We start from the raw sequence: 24,318 nt of genomic DNA, 5'->3' as shown, positions 1-24,318 counted from the left end.
AAGGTTTGCTTCTAACAAGTATTGGTAAAAATTAGCACTTCCCCCTGGTGGCCAATAACAGCTGAAGAGCAATCCACATCTTTTTGCAGGACAGAATAAGTTAGTGAAACAATGTGCATGATTATCCTATTTGTTCTACAGATTTTTAAAACCTTGCTTTGCTTTGTCAGTGCAGTACTCTTGGCTCTTTACAATAGCAAGCTTGCATATGTGTTAAAATCTCTGAATGGTGATGGTCTCATGAAAATTTACTCCGGTATTAAATGATATATCTGATCCATTTCCATTCCCCCAATCTAAAACTGCTGAAATATTTTAATGTTGGCTATATCATAATCCCAGTTTATAGGCAGTCATTGGTGTCCATTATTTTATTTGAGCCTTCACCAGATACTGGTACAAGACGTGGAGATATGTGAAATAGTCAGAGACTTTGGATGTTTGAAATATACATTAATTTTTTGATTAACCACATTGTAAAATGACGCACCTAATGCAAATTACAATAGAAATACAGTATATTCTAGTACAATCTTGTAGTTAATTTCAAAATTTCATGTTCTTTCCTAACATAAATGTAAATCAAGTTTTGAACCAACTAGCTTAATGTAAATAATTTAAAATGTTATTTTATTATGCCTGTAGCCCTATTCAATGTGAGCATTTTGAACTGTGCAGCTATCACTAGTACTCCGATCATCACATTCACAATTGTTTCAGCCGCCTTGACTTAATACTTCACAAATCTCTTTCTCTAAATCTCTTCAAATGCCCTCTCCCCCTCTTTTTCTCTCTCTCACACTCTCTCTCTCTCCCTCTGTCTCTTCCTCTCACATACACACAGGCACACATGCAGGCACAGTCTCTCACACACTCTTCCACAAAGACACGCATATATATGTACACACACACACACTCGCTTGAAGCATTTTGTTCTGAACAGTATACTGTTTTTTTCAACTCCTTTAGAGATAAAAGCTGGGATGTGCACGAGTATATTAATAGTCTTTATGAAGTCTTGAAGTCTTGGCAAGATGTGTACTGGCGTTTATGGGGAACTATAAATTGGTTACCCTGCACAAGATGTAAAAAAGTAAGTTTTCACTTTCGCTTGAATGTTGATGAATGCAGATTTTAAAAAGTTTCACAAAACTGATTTTTATAAATAACCTGCCAGATGAGATTTGTTTTTAACTTGATTATACAACAAGTTATAAGATGGAATGGTGTCACCCAAGTATCTATCCTTGTCTCCCTTCCTATTTCTCACCACCATGCTTCCCCTTAGTGATATCATGTAAAAACATGTCAGTTTCCACACACATCTTGCATTTGCGCGTGCACACTCTCGCACTAGTGCGCCCACACACTCTTGCGACCATGTGCTCACACACTCATGCACGCTCTTGCAATCGCACATCCGCTTTCACACTAGTGCACACACTCTCACACATGCGCACACAATCATGCAAGCACACTCACTTGCGCACACACACACAAGCACATTATCACACTTGCACAAGCACTCTCACCGACATATACTTGCACTCTGGTGCGCATGCACACACCTTTTTGAAAAGGAGTACTAAACCACGCCTGTGTGACTGCCTGCTGTGGAGTCAGGTAATTCCCGGGAGTCGCTACATTTGACTCCAATCTCATTTGAGATTGAAATTAGTGCAAATTAGAGTTAATGATATCTCGCCATTTTTGGGCAAGATCTGGAACTCTCCTTCGGGAGTGAGCCAGGTGAATTGCAAAATGGGTCGCGCCCGGCGTAAACCTCTATTTTGGCCTCGCCCATTATTCACGTGGCGTGCCCCAATCTGCGTCGGGCGCAACGCGGTTGCTGAATCATGCCCCTGGTCTCTGTATTTTCCCTCAGCCCTCTATCCCTCTAATGGCTGCACTTCTCTAATTCCACCCTCATGAGCATCTTCAATTTTGATCGCTCCACCATTGGTGGTTGTATCTTCAGTTTACCCAGGCCATGAGCTCTGCAATTCTCTCCCCCTTTAAGGCATTCCTGAAAGCTACCTCTTTGACCAAGATTTTGGTCGGCTGTTTTAATATTTCCTTATGTGACTTAGGGTCATATTTTGTTTTATAATGTCTCTTTAAAATGCTTTTGTATGTTTTATTGTGTTAATTTTGTTTTAGTTTATTCTTTCATGGAATATGGATGTTGTTGTTAGGGCAGTATTTGCTGTCCACCTCTCATTGTCCTTGAGAAGGTGGTGGTGAGTCAACATCATGAACCACTGCAGTCCATGTGCTGCAGGTACACCCACAATGCATCCTGAGAGTCCCGCATGGTATGTTGCCTGCCCGGTGCCAGGGTGAGGGGCATTTCTAACTGGCTTGAAAGGATATTGGAGTGGGAGGGGGGAGGAGCCAGTTGTTGTGGTCCACGTTGGGACGAACAACATAGGCAAGACTTGGAAAGAGGACCTGTTTGGGGATTATCAGGAACCAGGAAAAAAAATTAAAGAACAGGCCCTCCAGGGTTATAATCTCTGGATTGCTACCTGAGTCACGTGCAATTTGGCATAGGAATGAAAAAATTAGGGCAGTTAACACATGGCTAAAGAAGTGGTGTGGTAAAGAGGGGTTTTATTACATGGGGCATTGATCACCAGTATTGGAACAGGAAGGATCTGTACCGTTGGGATGGTCTCTCCACCTGAACCAATCTGGGACCAGTGCTCTAGTGGAAAGGATAAATAGGGTGGTCACAAGGGAAGGGTAAAGTTACAAGAAGTATAATGGTTAATGGAGCCAGAGCAGCAATTCAGCATGTGAGGAGAAGGTAGAAGTTAATGGAATGAACAGGCAGGACCAGTCTAACGACTATGAAGAGGTAAGAAAACGTAAAAATTTAAAATGTAAGGTGATCGGGGGAGTGAAAGTTGGGGATGAGGCCGAGTGTATTCGGAGATTAATGAAGGAGGTCAGAATGTGTGAAAAGCGTAGTGCACAAGAAAATCCTGCAAGGGAAAGACAAATCAGTAGGGCATATTTTAAAAACCTTGTACCTAAATGCACACAGTATTATGAATAAGGTCAATGAGCTGATGGCACAAATAGAGACAAATGGGTATTATTTGATGGGGATCGCTGAAACATGGTTGCAGGAGGGCCGGGACTGGGAGCTGAATGTCCAAGGATAGTCAGTATTCCGAAAGGATGGAACAAGAGGTGGAGTTACTTTATTGGTTAAAGATGACATCAAGGCTGTAGTAAGAAATAACATTGGCACTAAGGGCCAAGATGCTGAATCGACATGGGTGGAAATAAAAAAACAAGGTGAAAACTCCTTAGTAGGAGTAATTTACAGGCCTCTGAGCAATACTTCAAAAGTGGTTTTGGTATAAACCAAGAAATAATGAGGCCTTGTGAGAAGGGCACAGTGGTAATCATGGGTGATTCTAACATGCATATTGACTGGATCAATAATAATAATAGTCTTTATTTAGGTGCAGCACAGTTGCTTCACAGGTCCAGGGTCCCAGGTTCGATTTCCCCGCTGGGCCACTGTCTGTGTTGTTGCTCGTTTTACTGGAGTGTATTAACACGCCTCCGTTTAAAGGCCGTGTGCTTAACACTACTATGGCTCTGTGTATGTAATTATGCTCAGGAGTCGCCGTATTTAGACACCTCACAAGTATATCAAGGTCAGGTTCAAAGTAATAAATCTGTACACCGATTAGTAAGTCCAAACGATTGATATTTATTATGACAAATATAATAAATACACATGCATACGCTAAAGAGACTAACTTACTTCTAATACTAAACAACTAAAATACTTATCTAGACAGGAACAGGAAAGGTCAGGGAGCAAGGCCTTCGTCCCGTTCTTGGTCTGCAACTCTCAGGTACTTAAAGTTGTCAGGATCTAGCAAGGTCTGGATCACGTAGCGATCGTTGTATTGGCACTTACAGTTTGATGGCTCAACGGCTGGTGATGGAACTGGAGTCAGGATGCGATGTAGCAGCAAAGCGGAGCCGGAGCAAAGCAGCAGTCGGAGCCGGAGCCAAAGCAGACTGAACCATGTGCGGGGTCTACTTTTATAGGTCTTAGAAGTCCGTGCCCCCTTGGGGCGGGCCTTTTACCTGCCATGTATCGATTAGGCCTTTCCCAATCGATATCTTCTAAACCCCCCAATCTGAGGGTCGTTCCTCGATGGGTGGGGCGGTCCCTATGGTTCTTTGTGTTGGTTACTGTGGTGCCATTCTGTCTGGGCGTCTACTCAAAAGTATCCATTGATACTTAAATGTTTCTATTGTGCGGGGTCTGGATCTGGATCACCTCATTACTATGTAGATCTGTTGCCATTTACACCTTTGGCTGAAACTCTGCACCTGGCCAAAAACTGGTTTCTGTACGTGCAGAATGCTAATTAGTCTTCTGCAAACTGCTTGTCCTTGCTAAGACTGTTTTTCCCTGCAGCCTTAGCAGTTCTCCATTTTGTAGCCCAGTGTCCATCTTAGATGGCTACAGTGTGGAGTCTGCACGTTCTCCCCGTGTCTGCGTGGGTTTCCTCTGGGTGCTCCGGTTTCCTCCCACAGTCCAAAGATGTGCGGGTTAGGTGGAATTGCCATGCTAATTTGTCCTTGGTGTCCAAAAAGGGTAAGTGGGAGTTACTGGGTTATGAGGATAGGGTAGATACGTGGGCTTGAGTGCTTTTTGTAAGGGCCGGTGCAGACTCGATGGGCCGAATGGCCTCCTGCACTGTAAATTCTATGATTCTATGATATTAGTGTCACAAGTCGGCTTACATGAACACTGCAATGAAGTTACTGTGAAAATCTCCTAGTCGCCACATTCTGGTGCCTGTTCGGGTACACTGAGGGAGAATTCAGAACGTCCAATTCACCTATCAAGCACGTCTTTGTGGAGGAAAGCGGAGTGCCCTGAGGAAACCCACAAAGGCATGGAGAGAACATGCAGACTCCGCACAGACAGTGACCCAAGCTGGGAATCGAACCTGGGTCCCTGACGCTGTGAAGCAGCAGTGCTAACCACTGTGCTATCCCGCCGTCCGGATTAATAAAATTGGCAAGAGTAGCCTCAAGGGAGATTTCATTGAATGTATGAGGGATTGTTTTTTTAGAACAATATGTTATGGAGCCAACCAGGGAGCAGGCTATTTTAGATTTAGTATTATGTAACGATGAGGGTTAATAAATAGTCTTGTTGTTCAGGATCCTCTTGGAAGAAGAGGGCAACGCCAAACCAGGATTTAAAATTCAGCTTGAGCGAGAGAGGACAGAGTGCCATTCTAGAGTTTTAGCGTTGGATAGGTAAAGAGTTGGCCCAAGTAGACTGTGCACAAATAATTGAGGGTAGGACAGTTGAGGAACAATGGTGGATGATCAGCAAAATATTAAACACCTCTCAACTAAAGTATGTTCACGAGAGGAAGAGGAATTGTAAAAGGGAGAAAAACATTCCATGGCTAAACAAGGAAGTCATGGCTAAACAAGGAAGTCAAAGAGGACATAAGGGCAAAAACTAGGGCATGCCATACAGCAAAGGCTAGTGATAAACTGGAGGATTAGGAGAACTTTAAGGGTCAGCAAAAAGCTACTAAAAATAGAATCAAAAAAAGCCAAGATGAACTATGAAATAAAAATCGCAGAAAATATAAATATTGAAGCTTTAGAGGACGATACTGGTGAGGTAATAATGGGGAACACCGAGCTGGCCGAGACACTGAACCAATATTTTGACTCTGTCTTCACGGTAGAGGATAATAATTTTTGAAGAACTGCAGTTGATGCAGAGGAACGTAGTACAATAACCATCACTAGAGAGAAGGTATTGAATAAACTAATGGGACTAAAGGCAGATAAGTCTCCGGAATCTGATGCCCTGCACCCTAGGGTATTAAAGGAGGTGGCAGCAGAGATGGTGGATGCATTGGTTATGATATTTCAAAATTCCCTGGATTCTGGAAGGGTCCCAGTGGATTGGAAACACGCTAATATAATTCCTCTACTCAAAAAGGGAGGGAGGCAAAAAGTTGGAAACTATAGACTGGTTAGCTTGACCTCTGTGGTGAGGAAATTGCTGGAATCAATCATGATGGAGGAGATGACTGAACATTTGGAAAGACAAAGCTCAATCCACCATTGTCAGCATGGTTTTATGACAGGTAAGTCATGCTTGACAAACTTGCTTGAGTTCTTTGAGGATGTAACCAGTAAGGTGGATAATGGGGAACATGTGGTTGTTGTATATCTGGACTTCCAGAAGGCGTTTGGCAAGGTGGTGCATAAAAGATTGATCCTAAAGGTGAAATTGCAGAGGGCTGGGGATAGAATACTAGATTGGAAAGGGGATTGACTGACCAACGGAAAGCAGAGGGTGGGGGTTAAATGGGCCCTTCTCTGGCTGATGAACTGTAACTCGTGGGGTGTCATCGGGTTCAGTCCTCTGACCTCAACTGTTTACAATCTATATATTGATCGGCAAACAGAGACAGAGTGTAACATAGCAAAATTTGTGAATGATACGAAAATAGGTGGGAAAGCAGACAGTGAAGAGGAGATTCATTTGCAGAATTTGCAGATGGATATAGATAGGCTAGGAGATTGGGCCAAGATTTGACAGATGGAGTTTAATGTAGATGAGTGAGAGGTTATCCATTTTTACTGCAAAAAAAATCAGACAAATTATTATCTAAATGGAAAACCGATTCAAAATGTTTCTAGGCAGAGGGATCTGGGTGGCTTTGTTCATGAATTGCAGAAAGTCTGTATGCAGGTACAAACTATAATAAGAAAGGCATTTCTTGCAAAAGGACTGGAGTATAAAAGTGGAGAAGTATTGTTGGAATTGTATTGGGTGTTGGTGAGACCACATCTAGAGTATTGTGTACAGTTTTGATCTCCTTATTTGAGGAAAGATGTGGCATTGGAAGCAGTTCAAAGGACGTTCACCAGATTGATTTCAGGGATGAGGGTGTTCACGTATGAGAGATTATCTCAATGGAGTTTCGAAGGTTGAGAGGGGATTTGATCGTGGTATATAAAATACTAAAAGGGATTGAAAAAGTAAAGGTCGACCAAATGTTCCTCCTTGTGTGGCAATCCAGAACAAGAGGTGACAAATATAGGCTGAGAGGCGGTAGATTTAAAACTGAGATGAGGAGGGCCTACTCGAGGGTGGTGAATTTGTGGAACTCGCTGCCCCAAAGTGCGGTGGAGTCTGAATCATTAAATGGTTTCAAGAGGGAGATCGATATATTTCTTATGATAAACGGGTTAAAGGGATATGGGGAACAGGTAGGGAGGTGACTTTGAGACAGGAAGAGATCAGCCATGATCTGATTGAAAGGCGGATGTAGTAATCCATGGGATGCAGGAGTTCCGTCACCACACCAATATTTATTTACAATAACGATATTACAGGAGCAGCTACAAACAGTGCTGCTAGCAGTCCAGTCAACTTAAGACTGGCTCACAAAGCCTACACAGGTGATTATATGGGCCCCCTCAATGAGCTATCATTGAGGGAGCTCGTACTCCAATTGACCAACCAATAAAGCCCCCCCTCCCCCAAAGGTCCGAGGAATTCCTGCCAGCTGGCATTCCTCTGAGCTTCTCCCTGCTCCTCATGTCTGGGTCTGTCACCTCTGTGTCGTCCGCCGGGTCGTTCTCCAAAGTGGGCGGGGTGTACCTTGTAAATGCCCGTCTTTTCATAGATGACCTCCTTGGAAGTTGTTCTTCCTCCTCCTCGGGGAGAGGTGTCGCGGCGGCCTCATCGAGTGTGTCCATCTCCGACTCTGATGATTGGATGACGGGGTCTGGAGAAATTGCTCGGGGCTGGGGTGTGGGTATCCTTTCCGTCTGGGCTATCCCAGCTTGAGGCGGTCCTGCTTCGCCTGCCTCCAGGTGTGGTTCCGCTGCCCTTATTTGGTCTAGGTGTTTCTTCAGCACCTTACCTCCTATTGAAACCTCATAGGATATGGGCCCTGTTTGGGACTCTACCGTGCCTTTGACCCACGTTGGTCCGTTCCCATAATTCTTGACCCAAACCGGTGCCCCCACCTGGAAATGTCTCTGCTGCCGACTATTATCATGCCCCTGCGTTGGGCCTCCTGATGTTTCTCCACTTTCCCCGTTAAATTTGGGAAAAGGAGACTCAGCCTCGTTCGCAGCCGCATTCCCATTAAGAGTTCAGCTGGCGGTATGCCCGTTGTGGAATGCGGTGTGGTCCTGTAATTAAACAGCCAGCGGGAGAGCTTTGTATCTATTGATGCTGTCGGCTGCTTCTTGAGTCCCGCTTTAAGTGTCTGGCCCGCTCTCTCTGCCAGGCCGTTGGTCGCTGGATGGTAAGGGGCCGTTTTGATGTGACGGACTCCGTTTTCCTTCAGGAATTTTCCAAATTCCCCACTTGTGAATGCAGTTCCGTTGTCCGACACCAATACCTCCGGAAGTCCATGTGTTGCAAACGAGACCCTGAGCTTTTCAATTGTCGATGCTGTGCTTGCCGTGTTTACCCGGTGGACGTCCAACCATTTGGAGTGGGCGTCCACTATCAGCAAAAACATTGAGCCCATGAAAGGACCGGCATGGTCAATATGCAGGCGGGTCCACGGTCTGCCTGGCCATTCCCACGGGTGCAATGGCACCGCTGGTGGCACTCTTTGCCCCTGTTGGCACTTCTGGCACCGTCGTACCAAGGCTGCTATGTCTGTCCAAACCTGGCCACCAAACGTAGCTTCGAGCTAGCATCTTCATTTTAGACACCCCTGGGTGTCCGTGATGTAACTCAGTTAAGATTGCCTGACGGCCCTGAGCTGGGACGATTACCCGGGCTCCCCATAATAGGATACCGTCTTCTACGGTTATTTGGTCCCTTCTGCTCCAGTATGGGTGCATCTGGGGCTCCACTGGTCTTTCCAGTTCCCCTGTTAGTAGTAAATGCTTCATCTTGGCTAAAACTGGGTCTTTTTGCGTCCACAACCGAATATGTTGTGCGTCTACTGGTAGGGTGTCCAAAAAATTTAGAGTCATTACTGTCTCCTCTACTTTTGGTATTTGCGGCGGAGTGTCCGGGAAGGGAAGTCTGCTCAAAGCATCTGCATGTGCCACTCGCGTTCCCGGTCTGTGCTCCAGAACGTATTTGTATGCCGCCAGTAGCAACGCCCAGCGTTGGATTCTAGCTGATGCAATCGGGGGTATTGACTTGTCTTCTTTTAACAACCCTAATAACGGCTTATGGTCCGTCACTATGGTGAATTTCCGCCCGTACAGATACTGGTTAAATTTTTTTACTGCGAATATCACCGCCAGTCCTTCCTTCTCGATATGGGCGTACTTCCTCTCAGCCATCGCCAAGGTCCTCGAAGCATAGACTATTGGCCGTTCTTCCCCATTCCTTCCTCTATGGGCTAAGACGGCTCCTACCCTGTATGGGGATGCATCACAAGTGACTACCAACTCCTTCCTTGGGTCATAATGCTCTAGGACATTTTCGGATGACAGCTGTTCCTTAATGTCCCTAAATGCTCGGTTTTGGCGGGTGGACCATTTCCATTCTTGCCCCTTTTTTAGTAGCTGGTGGAGGGGTTCTAGGATGGACGCCCTATTTTCAATAAATTTTCCATAATAGGTTACCAACCCTAGAAATGATCGTAACTCCTGGACCGTGGTGGGAGCTGGGGCTTCTTTTATTGCCCTTACTCTGTCTTCTAATGGATGTAAGCCTGACTCGTCTACTTTATATCCCAGGTACGTCACTTGTGGGGCCAGAAAAACACATTTTTCTCTTTTTAGCCGTACGCCTGCCTTTGCGAAACGCCTGAGCACTTCCTCCAGGTTCCTTAAGTGTTCCCTTTTTGTCCTACCCGTGATTAAGACATCGTCCAAATAAATCGCCACCTGCGGTAGTCCCTGCTGAATATTTTCCATCGTACGCTGGAATATAGCGCAGGCTGATGACACTCCAAAAGGTAGCCTAGTATAACGAAAAGGCCCTTCAGGGTGTTGATCGTAGCGAACTTCTGGGAGCCCTTGTCCAGTTTTAACTGCAGGTAGGCGTGGCTCATGTCTAGTTTCGTGAACAAAAGCCCACCTGCCAATTTGGCATATAGGTCGTCTATTTTCGGGATTGGGTATTTGTCCAGCAGTGCGTATTTGTTTACTGTCTGTTTGAAATCTCCACAGACGTATCGAGCCGTCTGGCTTCAAAATTGGTACCACTGGCGCTGCCCATTCCGAGAACTGTACTGGTCTGATAATGCCGTCGCGACGTAACCTTTCTATTTCGTCATCTACTTTCTTCCTTAATGCAAAAGGTACTGGCCTGGCCTTACAAAATTTTGGAAGGGCTTCTGGGTCCACGTGCAAAGTTGCTTTGGCGCCTATGATTTCCCCCAAACCTTCTTGGAAGACATCCGGGTATTTTTGGAGTACTCTACTCAACTATCCGCTTCCACTCTGGAAAATTTTCATCCAATCTAATTTTAAGTCTTTCAGCCAGTTCCGTCCAATTAAGCTCGGTCCGGAGCCCTCTACTATCGTCAACGGTAATCTGAGCAATTGTTTCTCATATTCCACAGGTACATGAGTTGTGCCTAGAACTTCGAGGGGTTCCCCCGTGTAGGTTTTAAGTTTCGTTGATGTTTTTGTTAGGGTTAGTGGCTGGAGTTCATCTTTGATTTTTCTAAATGCTGCCACTCCCATTACTGATACGGCCGCACCCGTGTCTATTTCTATTATTGTCGGCCGCCCGTTCACCCGTGGGGTAATCCTAATGGGTTCTGCTTTCTTCGTTGTAATATTATATAATTGTTCCCCTTCGGAGGAGGATGGGGCGTCTAGGTTGTGTACTTCCCTGCGTCCCCACCTGCTATTCCTCTTTTGCCACCTCCTTCTAGGGTTTCTGTTGTTGTTACCCCACTCTGTCTGGTGCCAGAAACGGTCCTTCTCTGTTGGGGGAGCCTCAGCCGGTACTTCCCTCTGTCTCCAGTTAGTCCTGGCAGACTTGGGAGCAGTTCTGGGGTTTTCCTTTTTCCCTCTATTCCTCAGGTTTTTCCTGAGAGCAGCTATCTGGTAGCAGGACCCGTTGTGGTAGTCCCTCGCACAGGTATCTACCTCCATTGGCGTACCCTGTAGTTCCTGCCCCCCACTTGCTGCCTTTTCTAGGGACAGTGCGAGCTGCAACGCCTGCCTGCAGTCTAGCTCCGTTTCCGCCAACAGGCGTTTCTGTATTGTGAGGTCGTTTATACCACACACTAACCGGTCCCGAAGCATTTCATTTAGCGTCGGGCCGAACTTACATTTTTACGGCAGCCTTCTCAGGCGGGTCAAGAAATTCGTGACTGACTCCCTGTCTTCCTGCTTCGCTGTGTAGAATCTGTACCTACGCAAAATGAGGGGTGGTTTTGGGTCGTAGTGCTCTTTCACCAATTCCGTTACTTCTTGGAAAGTTTTCGTGTCCGGCGCATCGGGATAAGTCAGACTATGTATAATGGCGAAAGCGGAGGGTCCGCACACCGACAGCAGGCTAAGCCGTCTCCTTTCGTCCGTCAATATATCATTTGCCCGGAAGAAGTAACACATTCTCTCCACATACTGGGACCAGTCCTCCATAGCCGGGTCGAATGCCTCTAACCTCCCAAAAAACGGCATTTTAAAAATGGCAAGGCTTACCCTCCGAGTGCGGCAGCTGGTCTCCGCAAAATTCGTAGTTTACCTCGTCGCCACTGTAGTAATCCACGGGAGGCAGGAGTTCCGTCACCACACCAATATTTATTTACAATAACGATATTACAGGAGCAGCTACAAACAGTGCTGCTAGCAGTCCAGTCAACTTAAGACTGGCTCACAAAGCCTACACAGGTGATTATATGGGCCCCCTCAATGAGCTATCATTAAGGGAGCTCATACTCCAATTGGCCAACGAATAAAGCCAATTGGAGTTCATTACAGCGGAGATGGCTCAAAGAACTGAATTGCCTACTTCTGCTCCTAATTCCTATATTCATATGTCCTATGTTAAGAAGGGAGTTTCCAGCACTACTGCCTCACGACGCCGAGGTACCAGGTTCGATCCTGGCTCTGGGTCACTGTCTGAGTGGAGTTTGCACATTCTCCCCGTGTCTGCATGGGTTTCACCCCCACAACCCAAAGATGTGCAGGGTAGGTGGATTGACCATGCTAAATTGCCCCTTAATTGGAAAAAAGGAATTGGGTACTCTAAATTTTAGGGGGGAAAAAGAAGGGAATTTCAAGATTATGACCCAGCAACAGTGATAATTATATAGTCCAGAGTCAAGATGTTGTGTGGCTTGGAAGGCAACTTCCTGGTGGTGTTTCCATGCACCTGAATAAAAAGAAATGTGAGCAGGAGTAGACCACACAAACCATTGAGCCTGCTTTGTCGTACAATAAGATCAGGCGGATCTTGGGCTTCAGCTCTATTTTTCCACTTGCTTCCCCATTAAACTCAATTCCTGAGAGACCAAAAATCTGCCTATTCCAATCTTAAATGATGGATCATCTGTAGTAGGGAATTCCAAAGATTCACAAGTTGTTACAAGTTCCGAGAATTTTTTGTTTAATGCTCTGCCCAACAGTATAATTACTGCTGGGGGTTGTATTAACTTGCTCCTACCAGTGTTTTCTGACTCTTGCTATTCCTAATTTCCATCCATACTGATGCTAGTTCATGATCTTAAGAGGCCAGACCCTTCTTATGCATGTCATTATGTCATCCTTTTTTAGAAAATAGTTTTTATTGCTTTTCACTATTTTATGTTTCACACTTCAGCTCATGGGTTAAATTGCACGTTGCATACCCATGCAAAGCAAAGCAGAAAACAAAAAAATAACAACAAAACCAAAAAAAGGGAGCAAATTGAAGATATGAAACCAGAACAAAGAAAACAAAGACAATCAGAAATCGTCACATATTTGCAGGCCCTTGTTTCCCTCCTGTTGCAGTCGTGGTTGTTCTTTTGCCGCTGTTGTACTCCCCACTGTGGCTCGAGCGCTTATTTTACAGGAGCATCTTTACTGTTTACTTTGGTTTTCAGCTTACCATCGGGCTGTTCCCTGCAGCTTTGTCCCTTGTCTCTCTCTCTCGCCTACTTTGCTTGCTTTCGCTCCCCCACCACCTTTCCTTTGTCCCGTGGCTTGTTGTGTTTGTAGCCTCCGAAATCCTTTAGGAGCTTCATCATCCATTCCAGGTTGGCCCAGGGGTTTGAGATGTAGAGGAACAGGTTATCCGCGTAGAGTGGGACCTTGTGCTCTCTGTGTCTCATTTGGATTCCTCTCCAGCCCTTCGTCATTCTGAGGGAAATTGCCAGTGCCTCAATTGTGAGAGCAAACAGCAGTGGCGACAGCGGGCATCCCTGCCTCTTGTCCCTGTACAGTTGGCAGTATTTAGAGCTGGTGGTGCTTCCCTGTATGCTCACCATGGGAGCGCTGTACAGTAGTTTTACCCAAGAGGTGAACCCTTGCCCGAACCCAAACCGTCCCAGTACCTTGATTGAGGTACTTCCGTTTGACTCTGTCAAAGGCCTTTTCCGTGTCCAGGGAGATGATTACTTCCGGTGTTCTCATCCCGGAGGGGGTCATTATAATAATAATAATATAATCGGCTAGTGTCACAAGTAGGTTTCAATGAAGTTACTGTGAAGAGCTCCGAGTCGCCACATTCCGACGCAGGAGAGGCCGTTACGAGAATTGAACCCGGGCTGCTGGCATTGTTCTGCGTTACAAGCCAGCTGTTTAGTCCACTATGCTAAGCCAGCAGGCGCCTGATTTTCGATATTAGCTGCCTGCCTTTGACGAAGCCCGTATGGTCCTCCGCAACTACCTTCAGCTTTCACATCTTCAGCCGTTTAGCCAAGGTTTTTACCAGGATTTTTGCATCTACATTGAGTAGCAAGATGGACCTGTAGGACCTGCACTCAGTTGGGTCTTTGCCCTTTTTGGGTATGTTGCTCGTTATGCTTTCCCTTAATTTGCTCTGTTTTAATCACCTTTGCTCAAGAGTCGCCAGGTATCTTTCTGATACCACCACAGGGTTCAAAGCCAAGTATTGATCAATGACTCGATACACCAGTTAGTAAGTTTGAAATCAATACACGTTTATTTACACACACAGTCAATTATTACTCATGCATAAACTCTACTTGCTAAACTACAACTACTACTAAAAGCCTATACTTAGCTTCGAGTGGCCCACTCAGTCAGAGGAACAATGGCCGTTGTCCGGTTCTGATACTGCTGGCTTCGAACGAGTACGGGATAGTAGCTAGGAGCGTCTATCTCGTAGCATGCGTTGACCTTAGACTTACTCGATTGGTGCTTGGCAGCCTCTCGTCGCTGAGAGCCAAATGCCAAGTTGAAGATGGAGAGGAGTGGGGGTAAGAGAAGAGAGTGAACTGACCTTGGGGACTCTGTTTTATAGTCCCCAGGGGTTTCGCGCCCTTCTGGGCGGGCCTGGACTTGGTCCCAATTAATTGAACCATGTCCCAATCGTTTGTATTGATTTTCTCCAATACCGGCGTTGTTCCCTGATCGTTGGGCGGGCCCTATGTGGCCGTTGGCCTGCCTTTGTTTTAGCTCCCACTGGCACCAGGGAGTCTGTCCTGGTCTCGATTATTTCAATGTTTCTTTTTGTCCCTGGAGATAGCTCATTAATATGCTAATGGCTATTGGTTTCAGTTCTGTCTGGGTTCTGCAAATCTTAATACACAGGAAACCTTGCACCTGCTTGTTTTCTCTAGTATTGTCCGTTTTTCCCTGCAGTCTTTGCGAGTGTCCATTTTGGAATCGGGACGTGGCCACCCCAGGTGGCTACAGGTATCAGCGATATTGTCACAAGTAGGCTTACATTTACATTGCAATTAAGTTACTGTGAAAAGCCCCAAGTCGCCACATTCCGCGCCTGTTCAGGTACAAAGTGGTCTGGTGGTGTTCTCACTCGTGTGACTCGGCCAACGTTGTCTACTGGCCTGGGCTTGCAAAATCCTACCAACTGTCCTGGCTTGAGACAATTCACACGTCTTTAATCTGTGATTATCCCTCTCTCCAGTTGCTCCGTCTGGACCTGTAAAGACTCTCATTCAAAATATCGTCTTGCATCATTGACTTTTTCTATATTAATATATGTTTCTGGAACCTACCTCTTCATTCACTTGAGGAAGGAGCTGTGCTCCGCAAGCTAGTGATTCGAAACAAACCTGTTGGACTTTAACCTGGTGTTGTAAGACTTCTTTCTTATCATTGTGTGCTTTGTAAGCAATAATTTCCTCCATTATCACTGCCTTCAGTGCCTCCTAGAATGTGGAGGGTGAGACCTCCCATTCTGGTTGTTGGTAACGTACCTGTTTATGGCTTGTGATATCCGTTCGCAGAATGCCTTATTGGCCGGGAAGTCCGTCCTCCATGGGGGCATTGAACCTGGCCTACCTCCAACCTCACATCCGTGTTGTGTGGATAAAGGCAAATTACTGCGGATGCTGCGATCTGAAACCAAAAGAGAAAATGCTGGAAAATCTCAGCAGGTCTGGCAGCATCTGTAGGGAGAGAAAATAGCTACCGTTTCGAGTCCGATGACTCTTTGTCAAAGCTAACAGACAGAGAAAGTTGGAAATATTTATACTGTGGAGGAGGAATGAAAGATGAGTCATAGCCACAGAAACCCAGGGAAACCGGGTGCTAATGGCCACAGATACCAAGGGGAAAGAGTGTTAATGGCATTCCCCAGAGAGGATAAAAGATGTGAAAGGTCAAACAGCAGGGAAACTAACATCAGAGGATGAACTGTAGGTATGGGGGGGGGGAGGGGAAGGGGAAGCAAAGAGGAAAAAAGTGCAGGAAAGGTGGATAAGGTGGGGTGGGGGGGGGGGGAATTAAATGTATATTAAGAAAGAAAGAAATGGTAAAATACAGTTAAAATGAAATGAAAACAAATGGGTCGAGGTGGGGCTGATCATCTGAAGTTGTTGAATTCGATGTTGAGACCGGAAGGCTGTAGCGTGCCTAACCGAAAGATGCAGAGACCGTTCCCTCCGATACAATCTAGTCCACTCCTCCACCATACCCAGCACCTTTCCCATCACCCATGGCACCTTCCCATGCAATCGCAGAAGGTGTAACACCTGCCCCTTTACCTCTTCCATGCTTAACCTCCCAGGCCCAAAACACTCATTCCAGGTTAAGCAGCATTTCACTTGCATCCCTTCCAGTTTGGTCTACTGCATTCGTTGCTCCCAATGTGGTCTCCTCTATATCGGAGAGACCAAACGCAGACTGGGTGATCGCTTTGCTGAGCATCTTCGGTCTGTGCGCATTCAGGACCCTGACCTTCCTGGTGCTTGCCATTTTAACAAAAGATCCTGTTCCCATGCCCACATGTCTGTTCTTGGCCTGCTGCAATGTTCCAGTGAAGCGCAACGCAAACTGGAGGAACAACATCTCACCTTACAGTTAGGCACGCTACAGCCTTCTGGTCTCGACATCAAATTCAACAACTATCCTTCACTATATGGTCAGTCTGATCATCCACCTTGAGCTCCTTCTCCTCATCCACACAGTTAGCAAGCCCCTCATACCTGTTGGATAAAGCTACCTTTGCATTTTCTGCCCTAGTACTTTACATGGGAAAGGTTACAGATTTTGAAGATGCTGTTGAAGGAGGCTTGAAAAGTTTCTATGGCGCATCTTGTAGCTGGTACACACTACTGCTACTGTGTGTCGGTGGTGAAGAAAGTGAAAGTTCAAGGTGGTAGGTATATGAGGTGCCAGACTAGTGGACTGCTTTGTCCCAGATGGTGTTGAGCTTCATGAATGGTGTTGGAGCTGCACTCATCCAGGCAATTGGAGAGTATTCCTGGTTAGTAAAAGAGTGCATTCCAAATGGTGGAAGTGGTAGCGGATTAGGAAGGTAGGTATGTGATAGTGACAGGGGCATTGGAGGCGAGGTTGATGGCGTTGGTAAGACTGTATGGCCCGAACTAGGATTTGTGAAGAAGGTATGGGGGACTACCTCCATCTTGGATTCACATGAGTTGATAGTGGGTGGAGACTGGAACTTGGTGCAGGAACCAATATTGGACAGGTCGCGGCCGCGGTTGCTTGCCCAGTTGGGGGGGGGGAGCGAATTCATTGACTGCACTTATGAAGGAATTGGGAGGAGAGGACCCTTGGAGGTTTTTGCCCCGGGGGAGCAGGAGTATTCGTTTTTCTCTTTGGTTCATAAGGTCTATTCGCGGATAGATTTTGTTTTTGTGATGGGGAAGGCGCTGCCGGCAGGAGTTAAGGGCTCGGAATATTCGGCAATTGCAACATCGGATCATGCGCCACATTGGGTGGACATGGTGTTGGAGAAGGGGCAGTGCAGAGGCTGGGGTGGAGATTGGATGTAAGGTTGTTGGGGGACCAAGGGTTTTGTGATAAGATTGGAAAAGTAATTGAGGAATACGTGGGGTTTAATTGTATGGGGGAGGTTCGCAGGTGGTGGTATGGGATGCTTTGAAGGTGGTGTTGAGGGGGGAGGTGATATCGCTTAAGGCAAAGGTGGACAAAGAGGAGAGGGTGGAGCGGCAAAGATTGATAGACGAGATGTTGGAGGTAGACCGGAGGTATACAGAGGATCTGGTTCCGGCAATTTTGGAGAAGAGGAAGGAGTTCCAGACGAGCTTTGATTGGATGTCTCCAAGGAAGGCGGTATGCCAATTGAGGCGGTTGAGGGGAGCAGTCGATGAGTATGGGGAGAATGCTGGCAGGCCAACTTCGGAGGAAGGCGGCGGCGAGGGAAATTGTGCAGGTGGGGATAGTTCAGGGAAGTTAGTGGCGGATCCGGACCAGATCAATAGTGTTTGAGGAGTCTTATGAGAGGTTGCATAGTTCGGAGCCACTGGGGGAGGATCGAGAGATGTAGGAATTCCTAGATGGTTTGGAATACCCGAGGTTGGAGGAGGAGGATAAGGCCACGTTAGAGGAGGCTATAGGGGAGCAGGAGATAAAGGACACGATTGGGAGGATGCCGTCGGGGAAGGTAGCAGGGCCGGGTGGGTTTCCGATGGAGTACTATAAGAAATTTAGGGATAAGTTGGCGCCGCTCATGGTGGGGATGTTTGAGGAGACAATAGAGAAAGAGGGTGTTGCCACAGACTTTGGGGCAGGTATCGGTCTCCTTGTTGCTAAATAAGGATAAGGATCCGGCAGATTGTGGGTCGTATAGGCCCATATCACTTTTGAATGTGGATGCGAAGGTGTTGGTGGGTAGGTTGGATGAGTAGCTCCCAAATGTGATGGGTAAAGATCAGACGGGGTTTGTGAAAGGGAGGCATCTCTTTTTTCGAATATTGGGAGGGTATTGAATATAGTTATGGCACCGGTGGAGGGGAGGGAGAAAGAGTTGGTGGTGGCGCTGGATGCCGAGAAGGCGTTTGACCGGGTAGAGTTGGGTATTTGATGGCAGTTTTAGAGCGGTTAGGGATTGGGCCGCGATTTATGCTGTGGGTACGATTATTATACAGGGAGCCGAGGACGGGGGTTTGCACGAATATTATGAGTTCAGGGTATTTCGCTCAATAACAAGGGACCTGACGGATGTCCTGACAGGGGTGTCCTATGTCCCCGCTGCTGTTTGCGCTTGTGATTAAGCGTTTGGCCATCGTGTTGAGAATTTCGGGGGTGTGAAGGGGGATAGTGTGGGGAGAGAGGGAACATAGGGTATCCTTATACGTAGATGATTTGCTGTTGTACGTGTCGGAACCGAATGTGTCGGTGGGAGGTATACTGGAAATGCTTCGAGTGTTTGGATTCTTTTTGGGATATAAGCTCAATTTGGACAAAAAACAAATATTTTGTCGTGTCCCGAGTGGGGGTGGCGGGGCTGCCATTCCATAGGGCGGCAACCCGCTTTCAATACTTGGGGGTGCAGGTGGCACAGGACTGTTGGGGTGGTGGGGGGTGCTCTGTAGGTTTAATCTTACTAGTTTGGTGGGGAGGGTGTAGGTGGACCTGGCAAGGTAGTATGGTTTTCCTCTGTTGTTGACGGGTCGTGTACAGGCAATGAAGATGAATTTGTTGCCGCGGTTTTTATTTATTTTTTAGTTCCTGCCGATCTTTTTGCCAAAAGCTTTTTTTAAGAAAGTGGAGAGGATGATTACCTCATTTATTTTGGGGGGGGGGGGTGGGGAAGGTGGCTAGCATTAGGAAGGTGCTGTTGCAGAGAGGACGGCAGGCAGGGGGTAGGGTCTCCCAAACTTACTATATTATTACTGGGCGGCAAATGCTGAAAAAGTGAGGAGCTGGATCAGAGGGGAGGGTCTCCTAATGGGTTAGAATGGAGGAGAGTCTGTGCAGGGGGTTGAGGTTGAGGGTGTTGGCAACAGCGACGCTCCCGATGGCCCCGGGAAAATATTCGGTAAGTCAGTGATGGTGGCGACGTTGAAGCTCTGGAGGCAGTTATGGACGTGGTCGAGGGAAATGTCGATTTGGGGGAACCATAGGTTTGAGCCGGGGTGGGAGTTATTGGAGATGAGAGGAGAGGGAAATTTGGGTGTTAAAGGATCTGTTTCTGGGGGTCCGGTTTACGAGGCTGGTGGAGCTGGGGGAGAAATATGGGTTGGGGCAGGGGGAGATGTTTAGATATATGCAGGTCTGAGATTTCGCTTGGAAAGAGCTTCCCGATAGCCCAGGCCTCCATATTGTTGGAGGAGGTATTTACAACGGGGAATGAAGGGGGTGGTGTCGCCGATTTTATAGGCAGATTCTGGGGGGGGGGGGGGGGGGGGGGGGGGGGGGGACAAATTGTCACTGGAGGGAATTAAGGCAAAGTGGGAGGAAGAGTTAGGGGAGGGCATGGAGGAGGGGGTGTGGTATGAGGTGCTCTGGAGGATGGGTGAATGCCTCAACCTCAACCTCATGTGCGAGGTTGGGGCTGATACAGTTGAAGGTGCTGTATCGGGCACACCTCACGAGAACGAGGATGAGTTGACTTTGAGGGGATGGAGGATGTATGTAAGTGATATGGGAGGAGCCCCACAAATCACGTTCATAGGTTTTGGTCCCGTCCAAAACTGGAGGGATATTGGAGGGAGGTGTTCAGGGTAATCCTTTTTTAAAATAAATTTAGAGTACCCAATTAATTTTTTCCAATTGAGGGGCAATTTAGCGTGGCCAATCCACCTACCCTGCACATCTTTGGGTTGTGGGGGCGAAGCCCACGCAAACACTGGGAGAATGTGCAAACTCCACATGGACCGTGACCCAGAGCCGGGATCGAACCTGGGACCTCAGCACCATGAGGCAGTAGGGCTAACCCACTGCGCCACCGTGCTGCCCTTGTTCAGGGTAATCTTGAGGGTGGCGCACATGAGGCTCAATCCAGGTCCTCTGGCAGCCACATCTGGGGTGTCGGACCAGCTGGGGTTTGAGGCGGTTGCGAAGGCAGATGTCTTTGCCTTCGCCTCGCTGATCGCCTGAAAGTGGGTCCTGTTGGGGTGGAGGTCAGCTTCTCCGCCCTGCGCCTCAGCGTGATGGGGGGACCTGTTGGAGTATTACCACTTGTGAAAGTGATGTTCGAGTTGAGGGGAAGGATGGAAGGGTTCAACAACTTACGGACTTGTTTATCATACACATTCAATAATTGGATCATATTGAACATTGGGGGTGGATGGGTTGGGGTGGGTTTGGAATGTATAGGATTTGGTGATTATGTACGGGATGATTATGAATTCTCGATTATTTTTCTTTCTTGTGTATTTAAAATGTTGGGCGTTGTTTGTGGGTGGATCCCCTGTTGGCCGGGGGTTTGCCATTGTATTGCCATTGTATTTGTTATTGTTGATTATTTGTTGGTGGGTGAATATTTAATGAAAATGTGAAAAAAGGAGGAGAATAAAAATAAAATAAAACCTTACACCTTCTTCTCCATCTCCAAATAAGCAAAGCCCATCGCAGGCCAAAAGCCACTCACAAATAAAGTTAGCAAACACAGGGTTACTTGCTGTACACTTGTATTGACATTGCTTGGAAAGACTGCATGAATAAATGAAATGAAAATGAAATGAAAATCGCTTATTGTCACGAGTAGGCTTCAATGAAGTTACTGTGAAAAGCCCCTAGTCACCACATTCCGGCGCCTGTCCGGGGAGGCTGGTACGAGAATCGAACCGTGCTGCTGGCCTGCTTGGTCTGCTTTAAAAGCCAGCGATTTAGCCTTGTGAGCTAAACAGCACGACCCTTTCGGGGAAATAGCCTGCAGTACTTCTATCTGTGTCAGACTACTGCTCAACCTTACAGCATTTGGGGAAAAAACTGCTGCTCAACTTAAAGCTCCCAGCAGATTGCCAAACTGCAAATCTACAGACAGACCTGGCGCCTCGCATCAGATGCATCATCTTTATCCCACTCAGACCCCATGACCTGCTCACCTGAATCAAAACGGAATGTCTCAAATAATCTACTCTCCATGGAATCTCTAGCAATCATAACAAAATTCCATTCGCCCTCTCTTTTTAAACAAATGCCTGGTTGGAATGAATCATGATCTCACTTTTACAGTATCTTAATTGCATCCTTTGCAGACACACTAGGTTAAACTGGCATTAAAAAAAATATATTACTGCAACATTTGCCTTGACCCAGGTTTTTGATAACATTACTGCAACAGATATATATATATATATATATAGCCTTGATGCTGAGTGATATGCATAAATACATGTATGCGTAAATATGTATAGACTCCGACTAGTAGGTGTCAGGTAAATAGTAACACGTGACACTACAGCCTGGGGTAGTCTTGAGGAGAAACCATCGTGGTCAGTCGGGTTTGTATTAGTTAAAGTTTTATAGCATTAGTTTCCTACCCACAGTTTATTTTACTATAATAAAATTAAATAGTCTTGAACTAGATGGTCTCTGCACAAGAACGTAACATGGTACCAGGTATGAGGTCAAAAAATAAAAGGTCAGAAGTGTGAAGATTTGAAGGACGCAAATGTTTTATGGAACATAGAAGGTAATAGCAATCTCGTCAGGAAAAAAAAATCTCTGAAAATGCAACACCAGTGGAAGAAGAAGATAGATAGTTTAAAAACACCAGAACAACTTCTAGTAACCGGTGATGTTGATGGCAATTGGTGCGCATTTAAACTACAGTTTACACTATGTAGTAGCTCGAGGATTGCAGGCTGAGCCAGATGAAGAAAGATAGCGTTATTGCTAACGGTAGCATGCCCACAGACGATTGAGTATTATAACACCTTCGTATATGAACAAGAGAACGAGAGTAAAAGCTTTGATGCCATCATTAAAAAAAATTTGATGAGCATTGTCTGCTAAAAAGAATGAAATTTTTGAGCGATTTTGTATGTGTGTATGTATATATATATATATATATACTATCTATATCTAGAACGCATACGCAAAAGATGGGCGAGTACTTTGATAACTTTCTTACCAACCTTAAGTTAAAAGCACAAACATGTAACTTTGCGACTTTAAAATCCTCAGCCAAATTGTCTTTGGAATAAATGAAGATAAGGTGCATAAATGTCTTTTACTGGAGAATGAGCTTCAGTTAGAAGATGCAATTATGATTTGCCATGCTAGTGTACTAGCTGCGCAACATATCAGCACATTCAATGCACAAAGTTTAGGCGTGAAAATTGGGAGCGATGCCGATGCCATAGGTGGCATGGCAGTGGCAGCCATTTTAAAAGCTCAGCGGAAGCAGCTATTACATGCATAAATTGGAAACCGGTACCTACTGAGGTAATGTCCAGTTTATGGCACAATTTGCACCAAGTGCAAAGGAAAAAATCATTTTGCGAAACAATGTTTCACGAGCAAAAAATGCAGGGAAGTCGATTAATACAATTGATGACATTAATTTGGAAGGCACATTTTTTGTTGATGTAGTCTCGGATGAAGACAGGGCCATCAGAGTCAAAAATAATAAAATGTTGCCGAAAAGAACAAATTGATACTGGAATAATGACAAAGGACAAATGTGCAGTTTTGTTGGTAAATCGGTCCCTTATCAGTGTAAAGTTAGATACAGGAGCAAAACCAAACCTCAAGAATCAGTTATATCAAGACTGCAATTAAAAGCGAGAATATTGAATAAACCAGTCTTGTTGAAGAGCTATAATGGTCAGAAAATTGACACATTGGAATGTGTGAATTGGACATACATGTAAAAAAGTGCACAAATTAAAATTTGCGATTGTTGCTGAAGGTCGTGAATCGTCATTAGGTGTTGAAACGTGTGGATCACTGGAGCTGGTGAGAAGAGTGTATAGCACTGACAGTGCACTGAGCACACACAGTGAATCAGTGGAGTCCATTGTGCAGGCTTTTCCAGAAGTTTGGTGTTTTACTGTGCACTTACAAGATTCAATTAAAGAAGGATGCTCACCTGGTGATACATGCCCGGAGAAGAGTTCCAGCACCATTACATAGAACATAGAACAGTACAGCACAGAACAGGCCCTTCGGCCCTCAATGTTGTGCCGAGCAATGATCACCCCACTTAAATCCACATACCCCAACAATCCCCCCATTAACCTTTACACTACGGGCAATTTAGCATGGCCAATCCACCTAACCCGCACATCTTTGGACTGTGGGAGGAAACCGGAGCACCCGGAGGAAACCCACGCACACACGGGGAGGACGTGCAGACTCTACACAGACAGTGACCCAGCCGGGATTCGAACCTGGGACCCTGGAGCTGTGAAGCATTGATGCTAACCACCATGCTACCGTGAGGCCCTTACGTGACCGTCTAAAGACAAAATTAGACAGGATCTCACGTCTTGCCATTATAAAAAAGCTTGAAGAGCCAACACATAGGGTCAATTCGATGGTATGTGTAATAAAAAAGAAATAATGATCTTTGAATATATATGGATCCCAAAGATTTAAATGCGAATATATAAAGGGAACACTATCCGATACCTAAAAGAGAGGGCCATTCTAAAACGAGAGGTCGGTCGGGGAATTGAATATAAAAATTGGCAAGTCATGTTGCAGCTGTACAGGACCTTAGTTATGCCTCATTTGGAATATTGTGTACAATTCTGGTCCCCACCCTACCAGAAGGATGTGGATGCTTTGGAGAGTGTACAAAAGCGAATTACTAGGAAGTTGCCTGGTATGGAGGGTATTAGCTATGAGGCGAGGTTAGATAAACTCGCCTCTGTTCTAAATGGTTGCCCTCCATATGCTGAGAATGTGTGCACTTGTTCTAGATTCCCCAGCCAGGGAAATATATTCCAGTATCTACCCTCTCAAATTCCTTCACAATCTTGAATATTTCAATGAGGT

At 46.0% G+C, this 24,318-nt stretch overlaps 1 protein-coding gene across 8 annotated transcripts in view; it reads left to right on the top strand.

Annotated features, from left to right (window-relative positions):
* Window positions 1-24,318, top strand: part of kiaa1841 (KIAA1841 ortholog) — a 224,543-nt gene that overhangs the window by 66,183 nt on the left and 134,042 nt on the right. For all 8 annotated transcript variants that reach the window (XM_038808965.1, XM_038808982.1, XM_038808974.1 and 5 more), the window contains one exon: window positions 970-1,093. In XM_038808965.1, coding sequence (XP_038664893.1) covers window positions 970-1,093 — 124 coding nt within the window. The remainder of the gene's footprint in view (window positions 1-969; window positions 1,094-24,318) is intronic.

This window comes from Scyliorhinus canicula, chromosome 1, assembly GCF_902713615.1.
Source record: "Scyliorhinus canicula chromosome 1, sScyCan1.1, whole genome shotgun sequence".
NCBI lineage: Eukaryota > Metazoa > Chordata > Chondrichthyes > Carcharhiniformes > Scyliorhinidae > Scyliorhinus > Scyliorhinus canicula.
Note: the sequence above shows the minus strand (reverse complement) of the source record. Positions and strands in the feature narration are given on the sequence as shown.